This window comes from Columba livia, chromosome 4, assembly GCF_036013475.1.
Source record: "Columba livia isolate bColLiv1 breed racing homer chromosome 4, bColLiv1.pat.W.v2, whole genome shotgun sequence".
Taxonomy (NCBI): domain Eukaryota; kingdom Metazoa; phylum Chordata; class Aves; order Columbiformes; family Columbidae; genus Columba; species Columba livia.
Window position 1 is genome coordinate 29,579,545 of NC_088605.1, and position 26,353 is coordinate 29,605,897.

The 26,353-nt window shown below is 37.6% G+C and overlaps 2 protein-coding genes across 22 annotated transcripts in view; both read left to right on the plus strand.

Moving 5' to 3' along the window:
• Nucleotides 1-5,788, plus strand: part of EXOC1 (exocyst complex component 1) — a 32,027-nt gene extending 26,239 nt beyond the window's left edge. For all 20 annotated transcript variants that reach the window (XM_065060971.1, XM_065060976.1, XM_065060979.1 and 17 more), the window contains 4 exons: nt 45-228; nt 2,447-2,646; nt 4,153-4,347; nt 5,142-5,788. In XM_065060971.1, coding sequence (XP_064917043.1) covers nt 45-228; nt 2,447-2,646; nt 4,153-4,347; nt 5,142-5,294 — 732 coding nt within the window. In that variant the 3' untranslated portion in view covers nt 5,295-5,788. The remainder of the gene's footprint in view (nt 1-44; nt 229-2,446; nt 2,647-4,152; nt 4,348-5,141) is intronic.
• A 1,075-nt stretch (nt 5,789-6,863) lies between these two features.
• CEP135 (centrosomal protein 135) overlaps nt 6,864-26,353 on the plus strand; it is a 38,872-nt gene continuing 19,382 nt past the window's right edge. The window contains exons 1-12 of one of the 2 annotated variants that reach the window (XR_002411806.2): nt 6,864-7,365; nt 14,828-14,992; nt 16,153-16,343; nt 16,851-17,018; nt 18,396-18,537; nt 19,620-19,704; nt 20,666-20,794; nt 22,285-22,500; nt 23,061-23,126; nt 24,073-24,223; nt 25,261-25,454; nt 25,922-26,065. Coding sequence is in view for 1 of the 2 variants with exons in the window: in XM_005501195.3 (XP_005501252.2) it covers nt 14,880-14,992; nt 16,153-16,343; nt 16,851-17,018; nt 18,396-18,537; nt 19,620-19,704; nt 20,666-20,794; nt 22,285-22,500; nt 23,061-23,126; nt 24,073-24,223; nt 25,261-25,454; nt 25,922-26,065 (1,599 nt within the window). In the remaining variant the exon portion in view is untranslated. The remainder of the gene's footprint in view (nt 7,366-14,827; nt 14,993-16,152; nt 16,344-16,850; nt 17,019-18,395; nt 18,538-19,619; nt 19,705-20,665; nt 20,795-22,284; nt 22,501-23,060; nt 23,127-24,072; nt 24,224-25,260; nt 25,455-25,921; nt 26,066-26,353) is intronic. The other variant, XM_005501195.3, reaches the window with a different exon arrangement.

Below are 26,353 nucleotides of genomic sequence, written 5' to 3' on the forward strand. Positions count from 1 at the left end.
GGTGTGTATTAGAGGCTAACATCTGTTTGTGTTTTAAATTTAAGAGTAATCAAATGAAGCAGATGGATGAAGTAAAAATCTCAAAGAAGAGTAAAGTTGGGATCCTTCCATTTGTTGCTGAATTTGAAGAGTTTGCAGCCCTCGCCGAATCGATTTTCAAAAATGCAGAACGACGAGGAGATCTAGATAAAGCCTACACAAAACTTATTAGAGCTGTCTTTGTCAGTGGTGGGTCTTCTGAGCTTGCTATAGTTACTAAAATGATTGTTTCCTCCTGTTTATATATAATTTTGCTCCAATTAACAGGTGACTTTTTTTTACGACTTCATTGCAAATGTCATGACTGATATTGTGGTGAAGTTCTGGTTTTCTCTGGTATCTGTAGGAGAGCAAGTGTAAATCTTTTGATCATAATATGTTTTTTAAGAGCAAACTGTAGATATTTCCCTTTGTATGGACCTGTAACTAACTTTCAGTTATGACAGAGGGAAGTGGTTAAGACTCCAGCAGGAGAGAAGAGAGAGCAGCAACACAACATGCTCAAATTGAAATGGTTTCCTGTCTTTTCTCCCCCAGTGTAGCTTAAACAAGGAGATGAATCTGGATGGGATCCTGGGAATTTTGCCGTAATACTGTTTATCTTCCCAGCCCTATCCAAAATAAATCACTCAAGTTCTGGCTATGAATTTGACCCTTTTTTTGGCAGATTAGGTCTTCTGTGTCCTAACCTGACACAGCAGAATGTCTCTCCAGTCCTCTCTATTTTCCCAGCTGTAGTCTGGAAAATAGCAGCAACACCCTTGTTCTACTGCTTTTATTTAACATTAAAAAAAAAAAAGTGGGGGGGAGGGGATATGCAAGCCAATGAACTCAGGAGAAATTGACATTCCCTTTTAAAATGCGAGTACACAGATGAGTGGACCTCTCTGCCCTGATCTATCTGCAAATTTTCAAATGGCTCCATGTATAGTAATAGTATATAGTATAGTACTGAAACGTATCTCTTTTTTTAGGGGAAGATTGGGCAAGAGGAGATGGTAGTAGCAGTAAAGCTAGTTTGAGGAAATTATAGCATAGTGGTTCTGAACATATTAGGAAATCGTGAAGAGACATTACTTCGCAGTACAGTAGAGTCCATATGTTGTCACCAGGAGCATCTCAGCTGATAGGACAGTACATCTTGAAAATGTTTATTTGATTGCACCCAGCTTTTCTGGCCTTAAGAGTTTACTATTCAAGTGATGAAACTAAGCAAATATCAATAGACAAGCAAAACTGTACAATGATAAGTAGTGTAGGAAGAATTTAGAAAACCGTGTTTTAAAAGGAGTTCAATATCATGCCAATCAAACACTGAAGGAGAAACAAAATCTCTTTCAAACAAGTACAGAGCAGACTTAAAGAACAAAAAATTATGATAGGAGAGGATAAGGGATAGAAGAATGAAGGTGAAACCAAGTCAAAATTATGTACAAAATCAGTGAAAGTAGTATGTTTAATGCAGCAGGATATTTAATTTACAAGTGATGTTTGAAGTGAGAAAGGTCAGAAAGGTGTAATACTTCAGGTAGAACTGGGAGAGGTAGTTAGAAGAGTGTACAGGTGGAACAAAATTGGCAGTAGCAAGCTCCCTACTTCACAATTCAGTGTTCTTGTTGAAATGAATTTGTGATCTTTACTGATACATTGACACCCAGAATCAGTTTCATGGTGGGCATGCTGGTAGTCTCAGCAAAATGATTAATGGGTGAGCGGGTATAGAGACCTAATTGCACACTTTGTTGAAGCCATCCTCTTTCAGCCTATCAGCCTACTTTTAGGTGCAATAAGGGAACAATAGGTAGAATTTCTTTTGCCTGCCCTATGGTTGTTTTTTTGTTGTTGTTTGTTTGGGTTAATTGTTTGTTTGTTTTTGTTTTTGAGTGGGGACATTAAAGTAAAAGACCTATGTGCAAGATTATCCATTTTTATTTCTTTGACCAGAAAACTAATAATAATAACTGAGAGACTGGGAAGTACATTTTAAAAAACCCACCACCTTACTGAAGATTTTTGTTCTAGCTAAGAGGGGAATGACACTTCTCTTAAATAGATCTATCATGTGAAATTTATTAGGGATAATGAAAGCATGCTTGTAAGCCTCCACAGAATGTAGGTTATTTTTCACTTACATAAATGACCGTATGTAGTCTCTATTTTGTATCTTTTTATAAGTGACTTTTTTGGCATACAAATTTCATGATCTTAGAGCCTCTACATATCTGTTACTATTTTTGAAGGCTCTCAGATACTAATTTATTTAGTGGCAATTATGATGACAATCACTCATGCAAATTATTATCATTAACATAAATTCCAAAATTCTGACACTATTATGGTTATTGGTTACATTTTTCTGAATTTGGTTGTCGTTTTGTTGTTTTAAATATTTTGCTTTGTCTTTCAGTTGAGAAAGTAGCTAATGAAAGCCAGAAAACACCAAGAGATGTGGTCATGATGGAGAACTTCCATCATATTTTTGCAACACTTTCTCGCTTGAAAATTTCTTGTCTTGAGGCTGAGAAAAAAGAAGCCAAACAGAAATACACTGATCATCTTCAGTCTTATGTAATCTACTCCCTCGGACAGCCTCTTGAGAAATTAAATGTAAGTATATTTGAGTTTATATACATTTAAATGGTACAGAATAGTCTTTCTCAAGTGTTTAATTTGCACTATCTGCTCTCTTTATCATTGCATCTATCATAATCTCTATTATTTTAGACTTGAACATACCTAAGAAGAGTATTTATGAGGATAACAGTCTTGGATGAAAATAACCAGATTTTTCATGGCAATGAATAGTACTGACTAAACATCAATTGTGTCTTAAGCAAATGGTTTTGAGGAAGGAAAAAGCAAGGAGAAAAGTAAACAGAAGCTTTGGGATCATTTTCCCCACCTCAGCTGCAGAGAAAATTATTGTAGTTTCTGAACTGTTCAACAGTAAGGAAAGTTCTGTATGTCTGAAGTTGAGCTAAGTGTTAAACCGAATGCTGACTTAGGTGCAGACTCAGTCCTGCCCACTGAATGTTTCCCACTGTTCATTGCTTTTTCTGTAAATAGGATTTCAGCCATTCATTTTCTGAAAAGTCTAAGACTTACTCTCTTTCTGAAAATTAAACTGGTTTTTTGTTGTTTCCCACTTGTTGTGGATTGGGTCTCGCCACCACCTAAGCAGCCATGGAACTTGCTCCCTCCCCCTTCCCCAAGCAGGTCAGGGGAGGGAACAGGAGGAGCAAAAGTGAGAAGATTTTGAGGTGGAGATAAAAATAGTTTAATCAGTGAAGATGAAAGAGAGAAAAAAAACCCTAAGTGATGTAAAGACAGTCCCTCACTACCTCCCACAAGCAGACTGATGCCCAGCCAGTTTCTGAGCAACAGCCACCTTGGAAGACAACCACCACCTCTGCTGCCTCCTCTAACCCTAATTTTTATAGCTGAGCATAATGTTACATGCTGTGGAATACCCTTTGGCCAGGTTTGACCTGTCCAGCAATAGCCAAGACATCAGTGTGTTATCAGCCCTGTTTCAGCCACAAATCCAAAACACAGCATCATATGGTCTGCTATAAAGAAAGTTAACTCCGCATGGCTCTACATGCACGTTCGTAGGTACATATCCCCCTATTTTTATTATGTTGAGCCAACTGGTGCAGGACAGTGAGACAAGAGGGCTATTATGAACAAATATTGCTGTAGTTCAGTTATAGTTAAGTAGAGAAATTCCTATTCAGATACTTACTCAGTTTATCTGAAAGATCCAGTGTTTTTCCAGGCTGTGGCCTCATTAATTGAAGATTTTTGAGGCTGATTCAGTGTTAGTTATGATGTTTCAAAGCAAAGCTTGATTGCTTCTAGAAATCATTTATTTCAGTTTTACACTAGTATAACACTTACAGAATGCTCTGTTGTTGGGCTGTGCTTTGGTGTTTCTGGCTGAGCACTGCTTCATGCCCAATTAAAAAAAAAAAAACAAAAACAAAAACAAAACCAAAATGAAGGGAACACACAATGGTCATCAAGCAGAATCAAGACTTGACTACACATATGCTTGTCAAATTAAGTTAATTTAGATTTGTGATAATCATTGATGCTGTTATTGTTTGTTAGCATTTTTTTGAAGGTGTTGAAGCTCGTGTGGCACAAGGTATACGAGAAGAAGAAGTAAGCTATCAACTGGCTTTTAATAAACAAGAACTTCGTAAAGTTATAAAGGAATATCCAGGTAAAGAAGTGAAGAAGGGATTGGATAATCTCTACAAGAAGGTAGATAAACATCTCTGTGAAGAAGAAAACTTACTTCAGGTAATCTAAATAATGTCTTAAAAACATTCTAATGTTTACACAAAGGCTTTTATTAGTGCCTTTGCATATGTATGCTCTGAGAAGTGCCTAGCTTCAGCATAACTCTGAAAAAACATGAATTTTGAATGGAATTTCTTGTAATCCTGCTCTAATTCTATTTGTTATACCATTGATTTGAACTGTTGTGGTAGAGAGTTGTAAGAAACTTCCGTTAGGATTCCCAAGGTGCGCATTGATGGGTGATCTCTGTTCTGCAAAATATACTGGAAGTAGAGAGAACTAGACTTAAATGAACTGCTAACCTGATATGAAATTTAGCCGGTATGCCTTAGCAGAATACACTTTAAATTACAGTTTTTTCTCTTAGTTATATTATTTGTTTTCTGGTATTGAGTAAACTTTCTCACTGGAGTAAATGATGAGTAGATTTAAGAGTTAAACATGTATTAATACTTTTTTTGAAGTCTGAAACATGAATTAGTAGCACTGTTCTGGTTTGAAGCATTTTCTTTAAGGACAAAAGCAATACCTCTTTTAGGGCACCTTCCTCTTCACTATTTTCTGCTTTGCATATTTGGTAGGAGTCCTGTAAAAAAGGTCTTAAACTTAATGGGTAAAAAACTTCAGTAATTTTATTTTTAATGCAACAAGTCATTTTACTGAACATCATTAGCAAGGTTTAGTTTTAAAATGGCACCTGAAGTGAGAATCAGTTAATGAGCCAAGGTTTTGTAGTTCGCATATAGTGATTGTGCCAGTTGACTGAAGTTCCTAAAGTTTGCTTTCTTTGGCAGGTCGTGTGGCATTCCATGCAAGATGAGTTTATAAGACAATACAAGCACTTTGAAGGGCTGATCGCTCGCTGCTATCCTGGATCGGGAATTACTATGGAATTCACTATACAGGATATTTTAGACTACTGCTCCAGTATTGCACAGTCTCATTAAGTTCTAGAAAGGGAAAGAGAAGCTAGCAAAGTTTATGCCTGTGTATAAGGGAATCAAACACTATAAATGCTATTAGTTTTTAAAAGGTGGATTTCCATGTTATGTGTAGTTAACTGCCATATATGTCAAGTTACACTCCTGCTTTAAACATCTTTCAGGGCAAAATGAAACCTTCAGGAATTTGTTGCTCTTCTACTGGGTTCAAGTACCGTCTGAAAGCATTAATTCTGTGAAACACATTGGATATAGTTTTTCCCTTCCCCTACGGTTCAGATACTTTTATTTATAATCCCTTCTCTTGCTAAAAGCACTAAGCACTACCTTTATAGTATGCAAAAAGGATACTACTGTTTCACTAATATTTTGCATCTTGGAAATTATGTAAGTATTAAAGTCTATCAAATTTTTTGCATGTTCTAGGAAGTATAGATGTGGAAATTTGTGTTCTGAGATGTGATGTGACTATAATTCTTAAATAAATGGTGTTCATCATATTCTATATTGCTACAGAGTGTTATTTCCAAAAGCTGAAAATGCAGTTGTTTCCATTGTTTTGTCTCTGGGAATTGCAGTAGAATTGTCCTATTTCTCAACACACTTTTTTTTCTTCCCTTTAGTAAGTGCAATGTAGCATCAGTATACTCCTACATTGTTTAAGCCCTGCCTGCTCCTGCAGCTTCAGCTGCCTGTGGTCCAGGACCCAGTTTTTCTGTACAGCTTGAGGAAATTGCTATGTTGTGGCATAGAGCTGGGGTGTATGTGGAACACAAACTGAGACCACAGAGGTAAACATGCAGACAGAGGTAAGATTTTGGGTTTTTGAGATGCAGATGTGAGAATAAAAACCAAAACCCAGTAATATAAGCATGTTCTAAAGCTTGAGACAATCTACCCTGCTAGATGACAACTTGGCACCATCGAGACATGCGGATTTAGGTGAGCATACTAACACTTACGCCTTGTAGCTCATTAGAACCTAGTTGTCTTCACTCATGGAATACTTGATCCAAGTTTTATAAAACCTGCTTACCGTGTCTTTGCACATGACTAAAGGTGGCCAAAGCAACAGCAACGGGAGGTAAGGGTTACACTTGGCAGAAATTCCCTTTAAACTAGTAGAGATGGCTTATGTAAGAGGACTACCGGGCACTTGTATATCAGGCACTGCACTCCCTGAAGTCTGGCCACAGCAACTATGCAACAGGCAACTGCACAAGAGGCAGGAAGCGCAAGTAAGATCCTTTAGAGCAGGAGCACAGGTGGTGGTACCGTCTGTTCCTCCCCTTCTCTGCAACCGGAGCGGAGCGGCTGTCGCGGCCGTTCTTCAGCACAGAGCGGCAGTTACAGCCGGAGACACTAAACCTCGGGTCGAAGACTCCTGACGCGGTTACTTATGGCCCCAATGCCGCGGAGCGCCGCTCCCGGGCCGTTGTCCCTCAGGGCTCTGTCGAACTGCCTCTACCGGCTGTGCACTACGTCACCCTGCCCCGCCCCTCCGCGCGAGGGCTGCCGGTCGCGCGGGAAGGGGCGGGGTGGCTAGCGCGAGCGGCGGTTGGCTCAGCAGGCCGCGGGTGCCGGCGCGTGCCCCGTTGCTGCGGTGACGGGTCGGAAGCGGCCGCTGCTCCGCGCGCCATTTTCAAACAGTCGGTGCGGCCTGGTGACTGCGCGGGGTCTGCGGGGCGGGAGCGCCGGCCCGGGAGCGCTGCGGGGCACGGCTTGTGTCCGCCGGGGTGCGGGCGGACACACGGGAAGGAGGAGGGTGCTGCCGGCGGGACCGGGGCCCTCTCAGGCAGGCGGTGGCGGGGGCAGCAGCGGAGCTCCCGCGGCCCCGGCAGCGGCCGTTGTAGCAGCCCTGAGGACAACGCGGCGCTGGGCCGCCTCCGTCTCTTCGGCCCCTGGGGAGCGCTGAGCAGTCTGGGCAGCTTCTCTCAGGCTCTGGCCTACAGGCTGGTCTCGTTCCCTCTGGGTTCTGCAGCTGCCCTTCCGCGCCGGAGCTGCTTCTCTGCCGAAGCCTCAGTGGAACATCTCGGCTGCTCCTGAGTGGTGCGCCCTGCAAGAGCTGCTTTTAACGGTATGTCTGGTAAGACCGACCCGGGGGAGGGTGGAAAAATTAAAAATAGACCTGTTTAATAAGGGACTAACTGTCCCTGTGTAGGTATAGATTCGGCTTGCTGAAATGTCTGTAAAGCTTCCAGTTTGGAGAGACAGGTGAATAAGCAGGCTCTTAGTCGACAGGGTTTTCCTGTACTGTAGTGTAAACCTGCAGGTTTGGGTGACTCTTTAAAAGACCTGTTTTCTCTTTTGGCAAAGTGGTGACACTTTGTAGCAAACATGGTGTGTACATATCTAGTCAGAAGTGAACTCCCCCAAGTCAACTTGGAAACAAACTTTTCAAAACATATGCAGGCTCATTCAATGTATCTCAAAAATGGTATTACAGTAACTGTCTTTTACAGCACAGCCTTTGGCATCACAGAATGTTAGGGATTGGAAGGGACCTTGAAAGATCATCTAGTCCAATCTCCCTGCTGGAGCAGGAACACCTAGATGAGGTTACACAGGAATGTGTCCAGGAGGGTTTTGAATGTCTCCAGGGAAGGAGACTCCACAACCTCCCTGGGCAGCCTGTTCCAGTGCTCTGTCACCCTCACTGAGAAGAAGTTTCTTCTCAAATTTAGGTGGAACCTCTTGTCTTCCAGTTTGAACCCATTACCCTTTGTTCTCTCATTGGTTGTCACTGAGAAGAGCCTGGCTCCATCCTTGTGACACTCACCCTTTATATATCTATAAACATTAATGAGGTCACCCCTCAGTCTCCTCTTCTGCAAACTAAAGAGATCCAGCTCCCTCAGCCTTTCCTCGTGAGATGCTCCACTCCCTTCATCATCTTTGTTCCCCTGCACTGGACTCTCTCCAGCAGTTCCCTGTCCTTCTGGAACTGAGGGGCCCAGAACTGGACACAATATTCCAGATGTGGTCTCACCAGGGCAGAGTAGAGAGGAAGGAGAACCTCTCTGGACCTACTAACCACCCCCCTTGAATACACTCCAGGATGCCATTGGCCTTCCTGGCCACAAGGGCACAGTGCTGGCTCATGGTCATCCTGTTGTCCACCAGGACCCCCAGGTCCCTTTCCCCTACGCTGCTCTATAATCGGTCATTTCCCAACTTATACTGGAACCTGCGGTTTTTCCTGCCCATATGTAAGACTCTACACTTTTCCTTGTTATATTTCATTACATTTTTCCCCGCCCAACTCTCCAGTCTGTCCAGGTCCCGCTGGATGGCAGCACAGCCTTCTGGAGTGTCAGCCACTCCTCCCAGCTTGGTGTCATCAGGAAACTTGCTGTTAGTACACTCTATTCCCTCATCCAAGTCATTGATTAATATATTGAATAGTACTGGTCCCAGTACTGACCCTTGAGGCACTCCACTGGATACTGGCCTCCAACTAGACTCCGCACCATTGACTACCACTCTCTGGCTTCTCTCCTTAAGCCAGTTTGCAACCCACCTCACTACTCTATTGTCTACACCACACCTCCTCAACTTAGCTGTGAGGATGCTGTGGGAGACTGTGTCAAAGGCTTTACTGAAGTCAAGGTAGACCACATCCACCGCTCTGCCATCATCCATCCACCTCTTTATGTCTTCATAAAAGGCTATGAGGTTGGTCAAGCACGACTTCCCCTTGGTGAAGCCATGTTGACTGCCCCTAATGACCTTCTTTTCCTTGATATGCCTTGAGATGGCACCAAGGATAAGTTGTTCCATCACTTTCCCAGGGATGGAGGTGAGGCTGACCGGTCTATAGTTACCTGGCTCCTCCTTCTTGCCCTTTTTGAAGACTGGAGTGACACTTGCTTTCTTCCAGTCCTCAGGCACCTCTCCTATTTCCCAAGATTTGGCAAAGATGATGGAGAGTGGTCTGGCAATGACCTCAGCCAGCTCCCTCAGCACCTGTGGGTGCATCCCATCTGGAGCCATGGATTTATGGATGTCCAGATTGCCTAATTGCTTCGTAACCCAGTCCTCATCAACCGAGGCAAACTCCTCCGTTGTCCTGACTTCCTCTGGGGCCTCAGCAGTACGGGGCTTCTCAGGACAGCCTCCAGCAGAGTAGACAGAGACAAAGAAGGCATTCAGTAACTCTGCCTTCTCTGTATCTTCTGTCACTAGGGCACCCACCTTGTTCATCAGTGGGCCTCCATTGCCTCTGGTGTTAGTTTTATCTGCCACGTATTTGAAAAAGCTCTTTCTGTTGTCCCTGACCCCTCTTGCCAGGTTTAATTTTAAGGAGGCCTTAGCTTTCCTAGCTGCCTCCCTATATCCTCTGACAACAGCCTTATATTCTTCCCAAGTGGCCATCCATGGACTGTATAGAGGCAGGTATTAGAGCACTACTGCAGTCAAATGGGGGATCCACTAGGTGCCTTTTTCACCCAAGTGAAAACAACTAACGAGCTCTTTTTGGCAGAATGAGCTATGTGACCAGTAGTTACAGGACAGGAACAGATGTTTTGTAAACATGTTTCACACACACACACACACACACAGAAAGCCTTTAGCATTTCAATTCTGATGAACGAAAAATGCGTTTTGATATTACCCTGAGCTGAGACTGGAAATTCCAGTTTATAATTGCTTTTGGTGTTAGTGTTATAGACTCAGTAAGGAAACTTATTTCATAGCATATAAATTTGTCTGTGCTAATTTCTCTGAGTTCCGTTGTCAGCTGTGTAGTTTTATCTTTCTTCCACATGGCTCAATGTCCGTATTATGTCTTCCATGGCCAAGAGACATCTTTGCTGTGCTTTTTTTATTATTACATTTCTTATTGATAACACAGGTATTGCATCTGGAACAGTTTTTAACTTATACTCACTGTGAACTTTGCTGCATTGTTTTCAGACTGAAAAGGGGGTGCTTCAAGGTGCTAAAGTTTTTCTGTTTTGTGTTCCACCTGTAATGGTTATTTTAATAACTAACAACATCACTTTTTTCACACAATTTTATGCTAATTGGTTCTATGCTTATAGCCTAAATGAACTGGATTTGAAGTTCCATTGTTGCTCATCTTTCATGTCAATGTTCAATTTCAGTCATTGGTGACTTAGAACAATAGGGAACAGTTCACAGGTGTCAAATATGTGCATTTCATAAACACCAAGGTCTTCAGAAGGCTGCTCACAAACATCCACACATGTCACAAAATAAAGCACATGGAAGTTGTTCTTTATTAGTCTTTGTGAACATAAAGGGAAGAAAAAATGAAACTATTTGCTCTGAATATCTCTTCTGTGAATAGCTGAAAGGTGCACTTGTCTAGACATCTGGACAAATCTTTGCCTGGAAATGCCTCAATTAATGTTTCCTTTTTGTTTATCTGATTTTGTGCTTTTAATCTGAAATGGAAATTGCATTTTCTTCGTAGCGGCACTATATTGCATGAAATATTTAGATGATGAATTATGTGAACTATTAAGACAGCTAACATAGCCTATCTTATGGGAAATACCAGAGCTGTTAAGATTGCTTTCCAGTAGTTTGCAATTTACAGACAAACCTAGTAAGTCCAGCACATCTTTCATCGTTATTCGTGATTCACAAGGCTGTTAAGTTTCTTTAAAGAAAATTGTATTCTGTATTGAGTTGACTGGTTAAGAATGTTGTAGAAAACTTAGATTTCCAAAAAGCTGTTGTGAAGCTTCTTTACCAAAGGCTTTTAAGAAATGGCCAAAAGGTCATTTAATAGCTCACTAAGTGATTAAAAGGTAGAAAGCACTGTCTTGTGGTGAATGTGCAGATTTCCTGCTAACACTGATCTGAAAGAACAGGTTAAATAGCAAGGGACAAAATTTGCTCATTACATGAATGTGGTAAGAGCAGTCCAAGGTTTGCAGAAAGAGGATCACTGGACTGAGTAATAACGTGGGAGTTAAGGAACAGTGTTAATAACGGCAAAGTAAATACACATCATGGGCTCTAAAGTGGCAGCTACCGCTCAGAAGAAAGAGATGTTGGCGCCACTGTGAATGCATCTAATTAATAGTTTAGAGCAATCAGAAAGGCAAATGATGAGTCAGGAATCATGAATAGAGAAGGCTACAGCAAAGAATCTTTATGGCTGCTCTGTGGCAGCTCAGAGTTATCTCAGTCTCAGAAAAAGCATGGAAAAGGGACAAGCCGTACCAGCTCCTAGGAAATTTTGGAAGATCGATCTTCAGGAGATGCTATAATGAATGACTAAAAGCATGAATAAAGAATGAATATTTAGTATGTCTTACAGAGTTATTTTGTTCTGTAGTGGCTAGCATGGGGACATGTTTTGGATTTGTGCTGAAAACACCGTTGATAACACAGGGATGTTTTCATTACTGCTGAGCAGGGCTTACACAGAGTCAAGGCCTTTTTGGCTTCTCACATGACCCATCAGTGAGTAGGCTGGGTGTGCACAAGAAGCTGGGAGAGGACACAGCTGGGAAGGCTGACCCAAAGGATATTCCATGCCCTATGATGTCACACTCAGTATATATAGCTGGGGGAAGAAGAGGGGGCGATGTTCGGAGTGATGACTTTTGTTTTCCCAAGTAACCGTTACCTGTGATGGAGCCCTGCTTTCCTGGAGATGGCTGAACAGCTGTCTGCCAATGGGAAACAGTGAATGAATCCCCTTTTTTTTGCACAGCTTTTGCCTGGTCTATTAAACTGTCTTTATCTCAATCCACAAGTTTTCTCACTTTTACCGTTTCATTCTCTTCCCCATACTCCTGAGGGGGTGTGAGCAAGTGGCTGCATGGGGCTTAGTTGCTGGCTGGGGCTAAACCACATCAAGAAAAAGAAAAAAAAAAAGGTTGGGGGATGCACACATACATGAATTTATTATATACTTCTCCAGACATACAGTTAAAATCAGGATTTCATTGCCACAGGCTATTTCAATGTAAAAGTGCAAAAGATTCAGGAAAACAATTAGACATGTCTAAGAAAGGTCTATCAGGTACTATTATAATTATTTAAGTTCAACTTTAGGCCCATCAAGTCCCTGCACTGTAGGCTTGTAGAAAGAGGAGGTACGTAGGAGTAAGATTTGGATTATGGTTTTTATATTTTTATACTCTTGCTGTGGCAACTGTCAAAGCTATGGTGTATTGGGTCATATGTATTCAACAGCAGTTTATATATTCATCTTCTATTTCCAGAAAGCCAGGTTTTCCTGATGGAGAAGTTACTGAATACTTTTCAATGTCATGATAAAACTAGTGATAGACTAAGTTTAGCATATGAGATTTATGCTATGGTTGTCTGTAATGACAGAGGTCTGTAATTACTGACACATAGTTTCTTTCCAACAAAGAGTGTACAACAATTACTGTCTTTGAAGAATTTAATAACTCTGTTAAGCTCTCTGAAATAACGACCCCCAATTCTTACTTTCATTTCTGGGCATCTTTTGGACCTATACTCCAGCTACTCTTTTCCTGGAGTAATTTTGGATCAGATGTGGCTCCATGGAATACAAGATAATGTATGATTCTGGTGGCAACAATGTCTTGAATTAAAAAGTGGCAGTCTTTAGGAAGGAGAGTGATTTACCCAGAAAGTTGTTGGTACCTCTCAATATTAGAGTATATTTAAGTCACTACACCTCACTTAAACGCCCATTGCAGTGATTTAGAAGATCCTGTGTCTACTTCCTAGTCACAGTTACTGGAGTGCTAACATCTGCCCATTTATTTTCTCCACAGTTACTATAAAAAAACTTTATTCCCTTACAAGCTGTGACACAGTTTTGTTCTTGATGTTTCTTCTGTAAAACCTTCTCAATATGAATAGTAGAAAAATATTTTTTCTTTCCAAAACACAAGCTATTAAATCAAATTTGATGGATGTTTTAAACTAATTTAATCTTTCTAGCTGATACAATTCTTCTTAAGGAGGAGATGGGCTCAAGTGTTATCAGCTTCTGTAGTAATATAAGATGTATTCCTGAGACGGAATCTAGACACAGTAATGCAATTGCTGTTTTCCTGAATTCAACACAGAATCCTCGACATTAATGCAGAAATAACAGCGTCTCATCAGTGTTAGCTTTAATCTCTGGCTGCCAAAGGCATTTAGGACACATTAGTACCTTGACTTCAACCCAGTACATTGACAGTTACCTTTTAGTGGAAGGAAGTATGCTTCCTCCTCCTTTAACAATCCCAGTGCAATGTATAAGGGGTTATTCTCCATGTCATTGCCTAGTTAATTTCTCAACATCCTGGACATCTTCAAGCAAACATTTTGGCAGTTTCTGGGTTAGATACTGTGCTCTTAACACTGGGGATTTTCTGTCGTCCGTGGAAAAGTACCTGGCAAATACAGTCCCATTGCTAGACTCATTTGTAGTCTTTTGATACGAGATGAAACCTTACTTTCCTCCCTCAGATCTGAGAGAAGCTTGTATGCTTTCTCATTTTATTATTTATTTATAATTTTATCTTCAAATACCTGCATATATTTATTTAATATATTTTTTAAATCTTGGGGATTGTGAAACAGCATGGTTTCAATGATAACCATCAGGTTAATACTGAAACTTCTGAAGAAATGAGAGAGAAAATGTTTTACAGAAAGAACTATTTTTCGGAAGTATTTCTAACTATTGAAGAGATGTTTTCACATATTGATGAGCATCAACTTTAGTATTTAATCTCTTTTCTCGTTCCGTCTCTAAATCCAGAAGGATATAACCATGTACAAATTCTTCTTCTCTCAAATGTACATAGCAAAACCAAAATTCTCATCTGGATTCAGACACAGTAGTGCTGGTCTAGCCTCTTTTAGATCAAGTTAATAATGAAAAGATAACTAATCAGTCAAAGGAAAAAACAAACAAAAAATAAACCCAAACTAAATCTCTGATCCTTGAACTGTATTTATCAGAAAATTCTGCAGGTAGGACTATTGTACACTGGTGTTGGGTTTTTTTTCTTTCTTGTTTTTCCTCATAGAAAAAAAGATATTCAAAGTTATTCTGTCTTTAAAATTTTACATATTTTATGCAATGTTACAAATGATTGGCGTAAGTTATGTTAAGTACTGCCTTGTAAACTTTGAGAGCAAGATTCATACATGAAAGAAATCAATATATGGGGTTTTTGAGAATAATCTGTTAATTTGCATTGTGGAAGATACTATGACTATGATTCAAAAAACTCAGAATCTACTTCTTCGTATTCCTACAGAAAGATCTTTTCAGAGTTCAGTTCTTACATACTGGACATAGAACTGACAGTTCAGTTCATACATACTCTAAGATACTGGGAAGGAAGAAATTTCCAAGACAAATATTTCTTTATAAAGAAAAATATGTAAATATGTTTAAAACTTATTGCAGTTGCACTGTGATTCTCTTTTGGTTTACTTAAATTTTAAGGGCATGCTTAGGCAGAGTATTTCCTACACAAAATTTGTTTTTTCCATTACTTTTTTGGATATTATTCCTTCTTTAAAGGATAAATGCTGTAACAGAAAATCTTTTGCAGGTCTCCTATTTTTCCTGACTGTGACAAAAGCTGCCTTGGACGTGTGTTTACAATGACTACAACTGCAGAGCGAAGGTTCATTACTCTCAGGAAACGTCTAGATCAACTGGGCTATCGACAGCCATTGGGAGTGGAGAGTTTACCTTTGGTGGAAAAGCTTTTTAGGTATTCAAAAGGAGATTCATTTAAAAACATAGTAATCATATAGTTGGTATTGTTTGATTTTTGACATATAAGGGAGAATGCTTAGTCAGAAGATAATTTTCAAGCAATACTATTTGAGAGCTAACATTCAGTTCTTGTGTATGATGAAGTCAAATGTGTTTGCTTAAGTGGTGAGAACGTCTGAAGATTTCATTTAATCCAGTAGAATTGTTTCTAAGGATCTTTGGTCGAACCTTGTAAGAGAGCTAACAATAGCCACTATTGATATGTACTTATAACTAACTGTATAAAAAATAATCCCTGTTGTCTGTACTGTGGCTTGAAGTAAAACATTCACAGCTCCGTGTTTATGATCTCATCTGGAGAAGTTTGAAGTTGCTATCTCTGCAGTTTTTACAGGACACATAACAGAAGAAAAACAAATATTCAGTTGACCTCCTTAATATATCTTCCATTTAATGGCTTTGATATGATTACAAGCAGCGTAATTTCCCTAGTAATCCAAGTATATTTGACTAAACATGCACATGTAAATACTCTGGTTCTGTTTCTCTCTAGCATCTAATATTGACAGAAGAACCATACATATGCAGATGTGGAGTAATCTGCATTCAACATTGAAGTCTCATTCTAGTGTCTAACAGACAGGTTTAATCTCTCAATCATTAACTTTGATATGATTTTCACAGAAGTGTTTATAGCTACTTGCCACTAATCTGTCTTTATGGAGCTTCTGATCTCCATGTAAAGACTAGTAACCTTCTGGCCATTTTAATTATTGACTTCAAGTTTCTTCTGTGGTAAGTAGTGCTACAACTTCCATAGTGCTTGGAGGATAAAATAATCTTTCCAGTTTTGAATATCTATGTAGAAAAGAGAGCTTATTGAATTATCAGCTATAAACTCCTGGTGTGCTTTATAAATATCTTTATTTTTTATATTTGCCCTGTCCTTTCCGATCAACATTATTTAAGTGAATGATTCCTGTCTTCCAGTTGTTCTTACGTTAATGATGTCTTTGCCTTCCTTTGAACCCATTTGTTCTACAGTTAACATGGTATCAGGGAAAGGTTTTTGTTTCTCAGATCATAATAAATATTTGCATCTGCAGTGTAAAAGCTGATAACAATTCTAACGTGTCTGATGCTCCTTTTTTCTAGTGACCTAGTTCGTACAACTGAGAGCTTGCGCAGTGCAAAGTTATCTGCTGGAAAAAATGAAAAAGAATGCAGCAATTATGATGCTATTTTGGAACCTTATAAAACAGAGAATGCTAAACTTACCAGGGAAAATAATGAACTGCATTTAGAAATACTAAAACTGAAAGAACAATCTGATCGTCATGTTAAAGGTAATACAAAAATTGTGATACTTTTTTTTTTTTTTTTTTAATCCTTGCATGCCAAAATAAAATTGTGTCTAAATCTTTGATCCTCAGATTCATTTATCTGTACTTAGGAGTGTGAGCTGTCATTGATTTCAGTGTCTTTAATGAATGAAGCTCATGCACAGACATTTCTTCTGTAGTTAAACAGCATCTGAGGTCCTGCAAGTCATTGTTTTAATGAAACATGAAAATGTTAGAACTTTTTAACACACACTTTCATACATTGAAATGCTGCTTTTAAATTTAAAATTAAATACTGCTGTTAAATGTGCCAAAGGGGTTTTATTTGTATAACATTTTTAAATATATACTTTGTTGTTTATGTGTATATGCGTACACATATGTATGTGTATTTGAGAATTTCATGTTATTGAAAAAGAATATAGAATTCTTTTTAGGCTTATTTTGTTGCTACTACAAAAAAATAATAATTAATAAGAAAGATAATATTGCTTTTTCTCTCCTTTGAAGATTTGAAAGCCTCCTTAAGGAGGGTTGAACATGAAACAGGTGACTTGAAATTTCTGAATAACCAATATGTACATAAGATTAAAATGCTGGAAAAAGAGAACAAAGCCAAGACTGAAAAAATTCAGCAGCTTCAGGAGAAGAATCTGCAAGCAGTGGTGCAAACACCTGGTGAGTGTCATAATCACAGGTATTTTAACTTTTCTCTGGGCTTTTTTTGGCTCTTCAGAACATAATAATTTTATCTCTAGGAAGATAAGTTACTACAGTAAAGTAACTATCCAGTAGAATAACATTACCTTTTGAAAGTTTTGGCTCTGAATCACAGTCTTTTTCTCTGTATGGAATAAGTTTTGTTAGCACATCAGATGTGTTAGGGACAATTTTGAATACAAACTTAGATTCAATACATGACTATTAAGTTAAAACATGACTGGAAAGCACTGTTAATCATCAGGTTTTGCTGCACCTAATTTAGTCAGAGGCAGGTTATTTGATACCGGAATCTTTTTGACAGCTAGTTGATGATGTGTGACTGATACAGATTTTTGTAACTAAGATCTAAAAGTAACAAGGTGCAAAATATGTCTACAAAATAATATTCCAACTCTCCAAAAGCTTACATTATTTAAAGGGTCTTTTGATAACGTAAAATGTTCTGGATGTTATTTTCAGGCTAATTTCTTTTTCCACAGTTTCATATTTCTTCATTTTTTTTCAAGGTAAGGGAAATAGTGAGAAGTACTTTGAGAAATTTTGAAATAGTCTTTTCCTTCTGAGTCAGTGAATTACCTATGTAGTTTTGGCATCTGAGAGAAATTAATGGGTAGTTAGATGAAATTAATATTTCTCTCTATTTTTCCACACCTTCTGTGTCCTTTGCTTCAAAGATGCCTTATTACACTTTTGTTTTTCTGCATACTTGCCCATTGGTCATCAGTCTTCTGGGGTTTTTCTGTACTATATCATCGAGTATTGTATATTCTTATTTAGTCATGTGATAAAGAGTAATTGTTCCCTCTAGAAATAATACTGTGTTTTGCTTTATTTTTAATATAAAGTTACCATGCCAGAAAATAACCTACTGTGCTTCATATGATATTCATTCACAGAAATGACAATAGGATAGAAGGAAAAAACATTACTAAACTATGCAGAGGTTAGTCCAGTCATAAAATAGTTCTTAAAAGTGAAAACAAAAGGTCTTTTGAGATGTTTTAATTTAGCTTCTTTAGTAAGGTAAATCACTAATAGATTCAACAAGTTTCAACTGTAGAACATTTACTGTTTTAAACACTGAGGAAAATTACTTATACTGAACTTTGCATGTTTCCTTATTATAAAACTGAATGAAAAAACTGATACTAACGGGCAAGAATGGTATTGTCTAGAATGTACAAATTTTGTCAACTTATTACAAAGAGATTAAAATGGTGACATGTGCTAGTTCAGAAGCAGTGGAATAAATGGGAAATTTAATTTTGTGTTAAAGATGATGACTCCCTTGCTTTCACTTCAAGTAACAGGCATTTGGGGTTGGGCTTTTAGGTGGCAGAAAAAGACACATTCCCTTCAGGCGACAACGCATGCAGATAGACCAGCCTGTCCCTCCATCAGGCGTTAGTGCCTACCCAGTTCCTCAGCCAGAGGACCCTTATATCGCAGACCTTCTCCAGGTGGCTGACAATCGGTAATGTAACAAACCTTTAAATTTTGAAGTGTAGGTGTTAAATACCTGCAGTGATTTTCCACCTCCACCCTCCTTTTACCTTTCAAATTTGCTTCAAACAAAGTGGTATTTGATGATATTTTAAGAGCTCTATAGTTCTTAAATAGGATTTTGCTTAGTGATTGACAGTGCTGCCTGTGGCAGAGTTGAAATGGATATTTAATAAGCTGCTTGTTTTATTAAAGCATTTCTCTTGAGATTTCTATATTGGTTTTACTGTCATACCTAATTTTAGATACACTGGAAAAAAAAGCTGACTGTAATGCTTTGCTTAAGGGTAAACTGATTTGTTTTGGAAGACTAAAATATTCTTGATTTTTGTAATATTATTTTTGTCTTGAGAACCTGTATTATGAAAGGTTCAAGTCAATTGTTTTTTCTTATTTAGCTGGTTTATATTGCTATTGGCTAGGTGTGGCCTCTCTAAGAAGATATCAGTGGCTACCCTGTGCTGGACAGCCGGTTCCACCTGGCTTCAAAACAGACCCACTGGCCCATCAGTAAAACTGGTGGCTCCCTTGTGAAAATGTATTTAAGAAAGGGGGAGAAACAGTGCTGCGCAGTAACACTTAGAGGGAGGAAAATAAAAATATGAGAGAAACAACTGTGAGGACATCAAGGTCAGTGAAAAAGGAGGGGGAGGAGGTGCTTCAAGCATGGGAGCAGAGATTCCCCTGCAGCCCGTGGAGAAGACCGTGGTTATGCAGGATGTCCATGTGGCCTGTGGAGAACAAAACTTCAGAGGAGATAATTGGTAAATGATCTCCCTGTCTTCATCTTGACTCATGAGCCTTTTCCTCTTATTTCTCTCCCATCCTATTCTGGAGGGGGAGTGAGAGAGCAACTGGGCAGAGTCTGACAGCCAGCCAAGGTCAACCTGCTACAAAGTCTCAACAGCTCAGCATTAATATTTTGTATGAACAAAACTATTTTTTCTGAAATATTTATGTTCAGGAGCAAAGAGAAAATACTAATATTGAATTTTTGTAAACATATGATTCTTTTGTGAATCCACTTTATGAAAGTATATTGCTACATTTCAGAATTCATGAACTTCAGGCAGAAGTAACAGAGCTACAGGAAAAACTGGAGATATCTGAACGTGGAGTGAAAAATTATAGCAAACAGGTATATCTACAGATTTATTATTATTTAGCTGTAGTAGCTATTGCAATGGCCTTGATTATAATTTGTGTTTTAACCTCATTGGGAAAGCATTGTAGGGCTTGAATTACTTATGTAATTGTTCTACAATTATTCTAACTTGCCTATGTTGAGCTATTTCCTTTGCTTTTGGAGACAGCAGCAATGATAAAATACTTGCCTACTGCTTTTGCTGATATATTTTGTGTATTAAAATTACATTAAATAAGCTAAGCTTGATGGTCATAAATAGAGTCTGTGTGTGTCTAGGGTTTTTTAGAACAGATCCAAAATAGTAATTCCATCTACAGATATCTTAGGATAATATTTTTCACTGTTTGGACTCATTATATTTTTTCCATTTTAATTTCTGAAAGTTAATTTCTGAACAATAGATTTTACAATATTTTAGAGTGGATTGATAAGATACGCATAATGTTTAAGTGAGGGAATTGCATCAATTGTTCATATGTTGTTATACTTTCAGTGACTGGGGTTAGTGGACACCATCCTATTTTTTGTTCACATCTTGCTTTTCCTCTTCCATTATTCCCTGTTTTTCAGTGACTGAAGCAGTCACTGCATTAGCTGATTTAAAAGCTTTTCCCCTAAATTTAAATACTAGTCTCAGATGGTTAATTTGCAAAATTCATTAACTTCACTTTAAATGAAAATTGTTGGTTTCTCTTCAAGAAAATTAGCTAGTAGGAATTGTTTCAGGGTTTTTTTTTTTTAATGAATTCTATTTGATTTGTTTATTTTTCTTTCAAATAAATAACTTTTTTCAGAAAAATCTAGAATTAAATTTAAAAAATGATAGTAAAGATAAAAATTGCATTGTTAGGTGCATATCTTTTTACTAAATGTTATATAGGTGTTTGTACGAAGAAAGGTTCTATTAAATGTTATAGAACATACCAAAGAACTTTTTTTCTTTTCCTCAAAGGTGGAACTAAGAGACAAAGAAATAGAGCGTCTCATGCTGGCATTGGATGGTGGGCGTTCTCATGAGGTTCTCTCTCTGGAATCGAGAAATAGAAGTAATGAGAAGCTTATCAACCATTTGAATTTGCAGGTAATGGATTTATTACTGTTGTTTAGTCAAAACTAAAAATACTAGCAACCTAAAAAAAGCCCCACAAAACTTCTAGCTTGCTTTTTTTTTTTTTTTACATTCCATTTATGCTTTAGGAGCTAACAATGGTACACATACTTACGATAAGGAGTAGTTCAGTAGATAATCTCATCAGACAGTGGGGAATCTTCCTCATTGAATTCAAATGGTCCCCACCTTTACTCCAACATAACTTGCAAGGAAAGGAGAAGCTTAGGATAAAGACATTTGTGTTTATTGTGCGTATTAGCATGCATTCAATATTGGTCTCAGAATGAGGATATAAAATAATACAAGACAGGAAGACCGGCTGGAGTATGGATCAAGTAAAGCCCATCTCTGGATTTATACCATCAATTTTTCATTTTACCAGCTGAGTTAGATGTTTTGTATACTGATTGTGCATGATGTACAATGGCATGAGAGCCACGTTGCAGAGTTTGTTAGCTTGGATACGGTGCTCCAAAATTACAGAACGAGCTATGGCTTGGAAGCAGTACAGCTGTGTTCAGTGGTCCTGAATGAGTAAGTCATGCTGAACACAAATTGATTGTACAGAGAGAGTGAACCTAGAGCTGCATAAAGCAGGTTTTGGGTCATCAAGACTATTTGCTCAGGCTCAGTGCCAACCACTTTTATTCACTGACAATAAACAGATGGATACATCTATGTAGTAGTATTCACGACTATGAGAGGGTGCCGGCTTTCTTTTGTGTCTACAATAATACTTCTTTCTGGAGTTTTGAGGAAAATTGTGTGGACATGGAAGTGGAGCACCTCTGTTATCTTAAATCTTTCAAGACAGTCCAGGCTTCCATTTTCCTGGGTAGTGTACCTTATTATGTATATTTTTTTATTCCTGCCCTATATCCCTGCCTTGCTTCCCTTTACTCTCAGATGGATATATTGGGAAAAACCATGTCTGTAGAGCTGGATTTCTGAGGATGGTTGTGGTTAAGGTGCTGAGATATGTTGGGGGCAAGAGGTTTGAGGATTCTGATCTGTAAAGCTTCGTGTTTGTGGAGGAGCAACAGTAAGACTAAGCCTAGCAAAAATACTACAGAGGTGGAGAAAAGACTGTGTCCTTATATCTTCTGAAATTTAGGGAAACTCGTAGTACACTGGGTCTACCAGACCAACGCCCAAGACAGCTTTCTATACAGACCTCTGCTTTTCAGTACTTCGTTTTTAGAATACACCTCAGGTTTTGGAGATGAGATGAAAATCAGTGTAGTAATCAAATCATTCACCTTGCGCCTTGTGACTTTACAAGTCACATTTTTTCATGTGGATAACCATTAAGTTCTAAAAATAGAAAATCTTGTCATTTTTAACAGGATGTCCCTTTTTTACTATGGATGTAGAGATAATATATTTCAGAAGATTGAGAGGAACTTTTTCTACCTTGTTTAATAATACATATTAATGTTTTAATGAAAAATATCTTTCAGGTTGAATATCTTCAGCAAACAAACAAAGAACTTGAAAATCGCATTCAAGACCTCCTGGACAGTAAACAAAATGTGACCAGTGAAGTAGTGCATTTAAGCAACAAAAATGAAGAACTGTGTCAAGAACTGAATGAAATAGACCACTTGGCACAGCAGTTGGAAAGACACAAGGAAATTGTGCTCGAGACTGCAGATAAGGAAATAGAAGAAGCAAAGGTAATCACTGGGGTGTTACAGGGGGAAGGATCTGCTTAGCTCTTACCTATTTTTATAGCTTTGAATTGCAGCACATGATCTGTGGGCTTGTGAAGGAAGACTAGAAATATATTTTTTTCAGTTTATGTAACATTATACAAAATTTCTCACTAAAAGATGATTAATCACAGTAATTTTGTCTCTTTACTGTATTAGATGAGATAAGTTTAGTTAAGAGGCAGTCTATCTTCCTTCTTCTGTTAGCTTAGTATGAAATAAAATTTTGACATATTTAACACTATTGATTGGCAATAGACGTTTACAACAGTGATGCCTGTATTTGCAGTTTTTTTATATATATAATTGTTGTGTTCCAAAAGAGCATGGATGTGCATACCACAAATTTTTTGTGCTTTCAGTTCATAGGATGTTTACTAGTTAAAATTTGGCATATTACAAGGAACTAATTATACTTTATTTTTTACAAGAATAGTCTGTTTCCTTAGGTTTTTTTGTAACAAAGGAATTGTTGCCATTTTGAATATGTAACTTTTAACATATAGGTTAATTTTGGTTGATAGAAAGAAATTGAAAGAAAACACAATGAAATACAGGATCTTGAAGAAACAGTAACAAGGCTTAAATCAGTAAGTAAAAACGCTTGCAATTCTTGTTTGTAGCATTTTTATCATACTGTCATCTGTATGATTCTTTTATTTATTATAAAAATTAACAAGTAACAAGAGAAGTTTTATAGTACCCCAAAACTCCCCTGTAATAGATTACTAACTACATCATATTGTTGCAAAAATAAACTGAAAGAAACCTCTGTAGACAGCGTGGTTGACTCTGTCCTTATTGTACGTTTCCTTATGTCTGCCATCTGAAGTTGTAATTTCCATTACAATCATTTTTATCACAAGTGGGTTACAACATCTTAGGGGATTTTCTTCATTTAGAAATTATGTTGTCTCTTAATCAGCCTGCGAATAATTATGCAATACTTGGCTCCCTCAGAAACAAAGCATAGTAGCTCAGATGAAAAGCATCAATATTATCGAATCCTTGAAGACCAAACTCTTTCAAGCACGTAGTAAGTTGTGTGTTAGTTGAGTACAGTGTTTTGTGGTTTTAGTACTTCTATTGAACTTGAAAATACAAAAATGATTAGTTTTCAGGGCACCAGATTATAGGAAAGACATTCCAAATAGCATTTGATTAGCTGCAGAGTTGGGTTGACTGTATTGTTATGTACTTTAACACCAACAATGTTACTAAATGCTATTAAAAATTATTTCCTGCTTTAGTTATTAGTTTTTTCCATTTTGCATCCCACTGTCCTTCTGGTCGGTTTCTTGAATTAAACAAGGTTTAATCTTGCTTGTTTTGTTACTGATTGCAAACTATGTAAAAAGTAATGCTTACTTTGAAGTAGTAAAAAGTAGTATAAAAACAATCACAACCTTTAACAAATGTTAAAGTGTAGAACATCCATGTTCAACAGAAGTAAACAGTATTGAATATTAAAAGTTTAACAAAATGGTAAATATTTTTTTCCACTTCTAATTTTTGTAATAATACTTGTTACTTCAGGAGTTGTGCTCATGTCGTAGGGAGAATGAGAGACTAAGTGAAGAACTCTTTGGAAAATCAGATGATAAAGAGAATCTTGAAGTGCTGTTAAGCCAGCTCGAGCAAGAGAAGCAAAGACTGACAGAAAAAACAGAGAACTTAGAAATAAAAGGTAAATCATCAAATTATGATCCCTGTAAATTATCTACCTATTATTTTTGAAATAAAAAACCTTACTTAGTTAAGATACAATTAATAATACCAAAATATTTTATACATGTAAATTAAAAGATGACTGTAGGTTTTCAGTCAGAACTGAAGGGAAAACTTTTTTCACAGAAAGATGTCTTCTATATGTCTGTGAGAACTGAAATTTGAGCTTTTTTCTGTGATCTCACAGGACATGCTAGCACTAATACTATGGCAGTTTCATACAAAATAATTTCTTTTGCCCAAAACTGTCTTTATTGTCTTTCTGTGCAAGTAAATTCAGACTGACTGTGCTTCTTGAGACCTTTAACTAGTTGGATCTTGAAAATCTCCAGGAATGGAAATTCTACAGCATCTCTAAGCAATCCATTCCAATGTTCATTTATCCTGAGTAATTAAAAAAAAAAAAAAAAAAAAAAAAAGAAAAAGAAAAAAAAAAGAAAAAATCCCCTGTATTGTTTGTAATTACCCGTAAATTACCTGTAGCAACTAATCAGCTTTGTTCCTTGTTTTACCTACTGTGAAGAAACTGGCTCTATGTTATCTCTAACACCCTTTTGGTGTTGTCATTCTGCCTCTTCTCCAGGGTGAACAAGCCCAGTTCCCTCAGCCATTCCCCACAGGACAAGTATTTTGCTTCCTGACCAGCTTGGAGGGCCTCCCTTGGGCTCACTCAAGTTTAGCAACATCTTCCATGTACTAGAGGGGACAAAACCGAATACAGTATTGTAAATTCGATCTAATGAGTGCTAAGTAAAGGGGAATAATCACATCCCTTGATCTGTGTTTCTGCTGATACAGCCCAATATGCAGTTAGACCTCTATCGGTTCTAAAGCACGCTACTCACTGATGTTTAGCCTGCAGTCAACCAGGACTCCTACATCCTTTTCAGATAATTTGCAGCACAGACGATTCCTGGGAGTTAGTCCATCCCAAATGCAAATGTCATGGAAATTCATGAGGTTCCTATACAGTTGTTTTTATTTATTTTTCTGCAGAACGAGAACTTGTTCTGGAAATAGAAAGAATGAGAGTAGAATATGGTATAGCCCTAGGAGACAAATCTCCATCTCGTCTAGATGCATTTGTAAAGACTTTAGAAGACGACAGAGATTATTATAAGCGAGAATTAGAGTATCTTCAGAAAATGATAAAACGAAGGCCCAGCCCAAGCCGTAGGACTCCAGAGAAGGTAAATTTCTTGCCATCGAGACAAGCTGAAAAAACAATGGAAGTGCTGTAGAACCACTGAAGGAGCTATCAAATATATCTTGAAATTCCATAGCAGAAAATTACTGTAGTAGTTTTTAAAATTACATTCTTAACGTAAGAATTAACTGACAATCAAGTGAACTTGCACTTTATTTTCCTATTCGTGTTTTATGGTAGCGTATTAATTAATTATTGATCAGTTTATTTGAAGTAGAACTATGTGATAAGCAGAAAAAGGTTGATATCTTGCTAGCCATTTTGCTTTTTCTCTTTAACAGTTCTTATTATTTAAATTATACCACTAGTGCATGGTTTTTTCTTGCAATTAAACTTTACTATCTATGTATTTTTCATGTATTACTAATAGCATGAATTCTTCTTTTTATATGAATTATCAAATATTTTAATCAGTTAATTTTAACATAAATTTTATTAATCACTTTGCAGAGTGAAGATCTTAGATTGATCACCAGAGAAAGGGATGACCTACGGTCCATGTTAGACAGATTTGAAAAACACATGATAGACATTCAATCCAATGTCAAATTATTGACTGCAGAAAGAGATAGATTAAATGTTCTTTATGAGCAGGTAAGAAGAGATTGCTTATAATTGGCATTGAAATAATTGATCAACACTGATTGTACTGTTGCTTATTTAAAATGAAATAACCTCTCTCTGTAATAGAAATGGAGGAGACAGACCTACTAGAATACAACCAAGAATAATAAAATATATACCTATCATCATTACTTGTTAACAAAATTATGTAGTCCAAATTAGTGTATTAACTTCAAAACTATTACAACGTACATTACTGCCGTTTGGAAAAGAGAAAGATCAGGAAAAAAGAATCAATAGAACACATGAGAAAGTTGG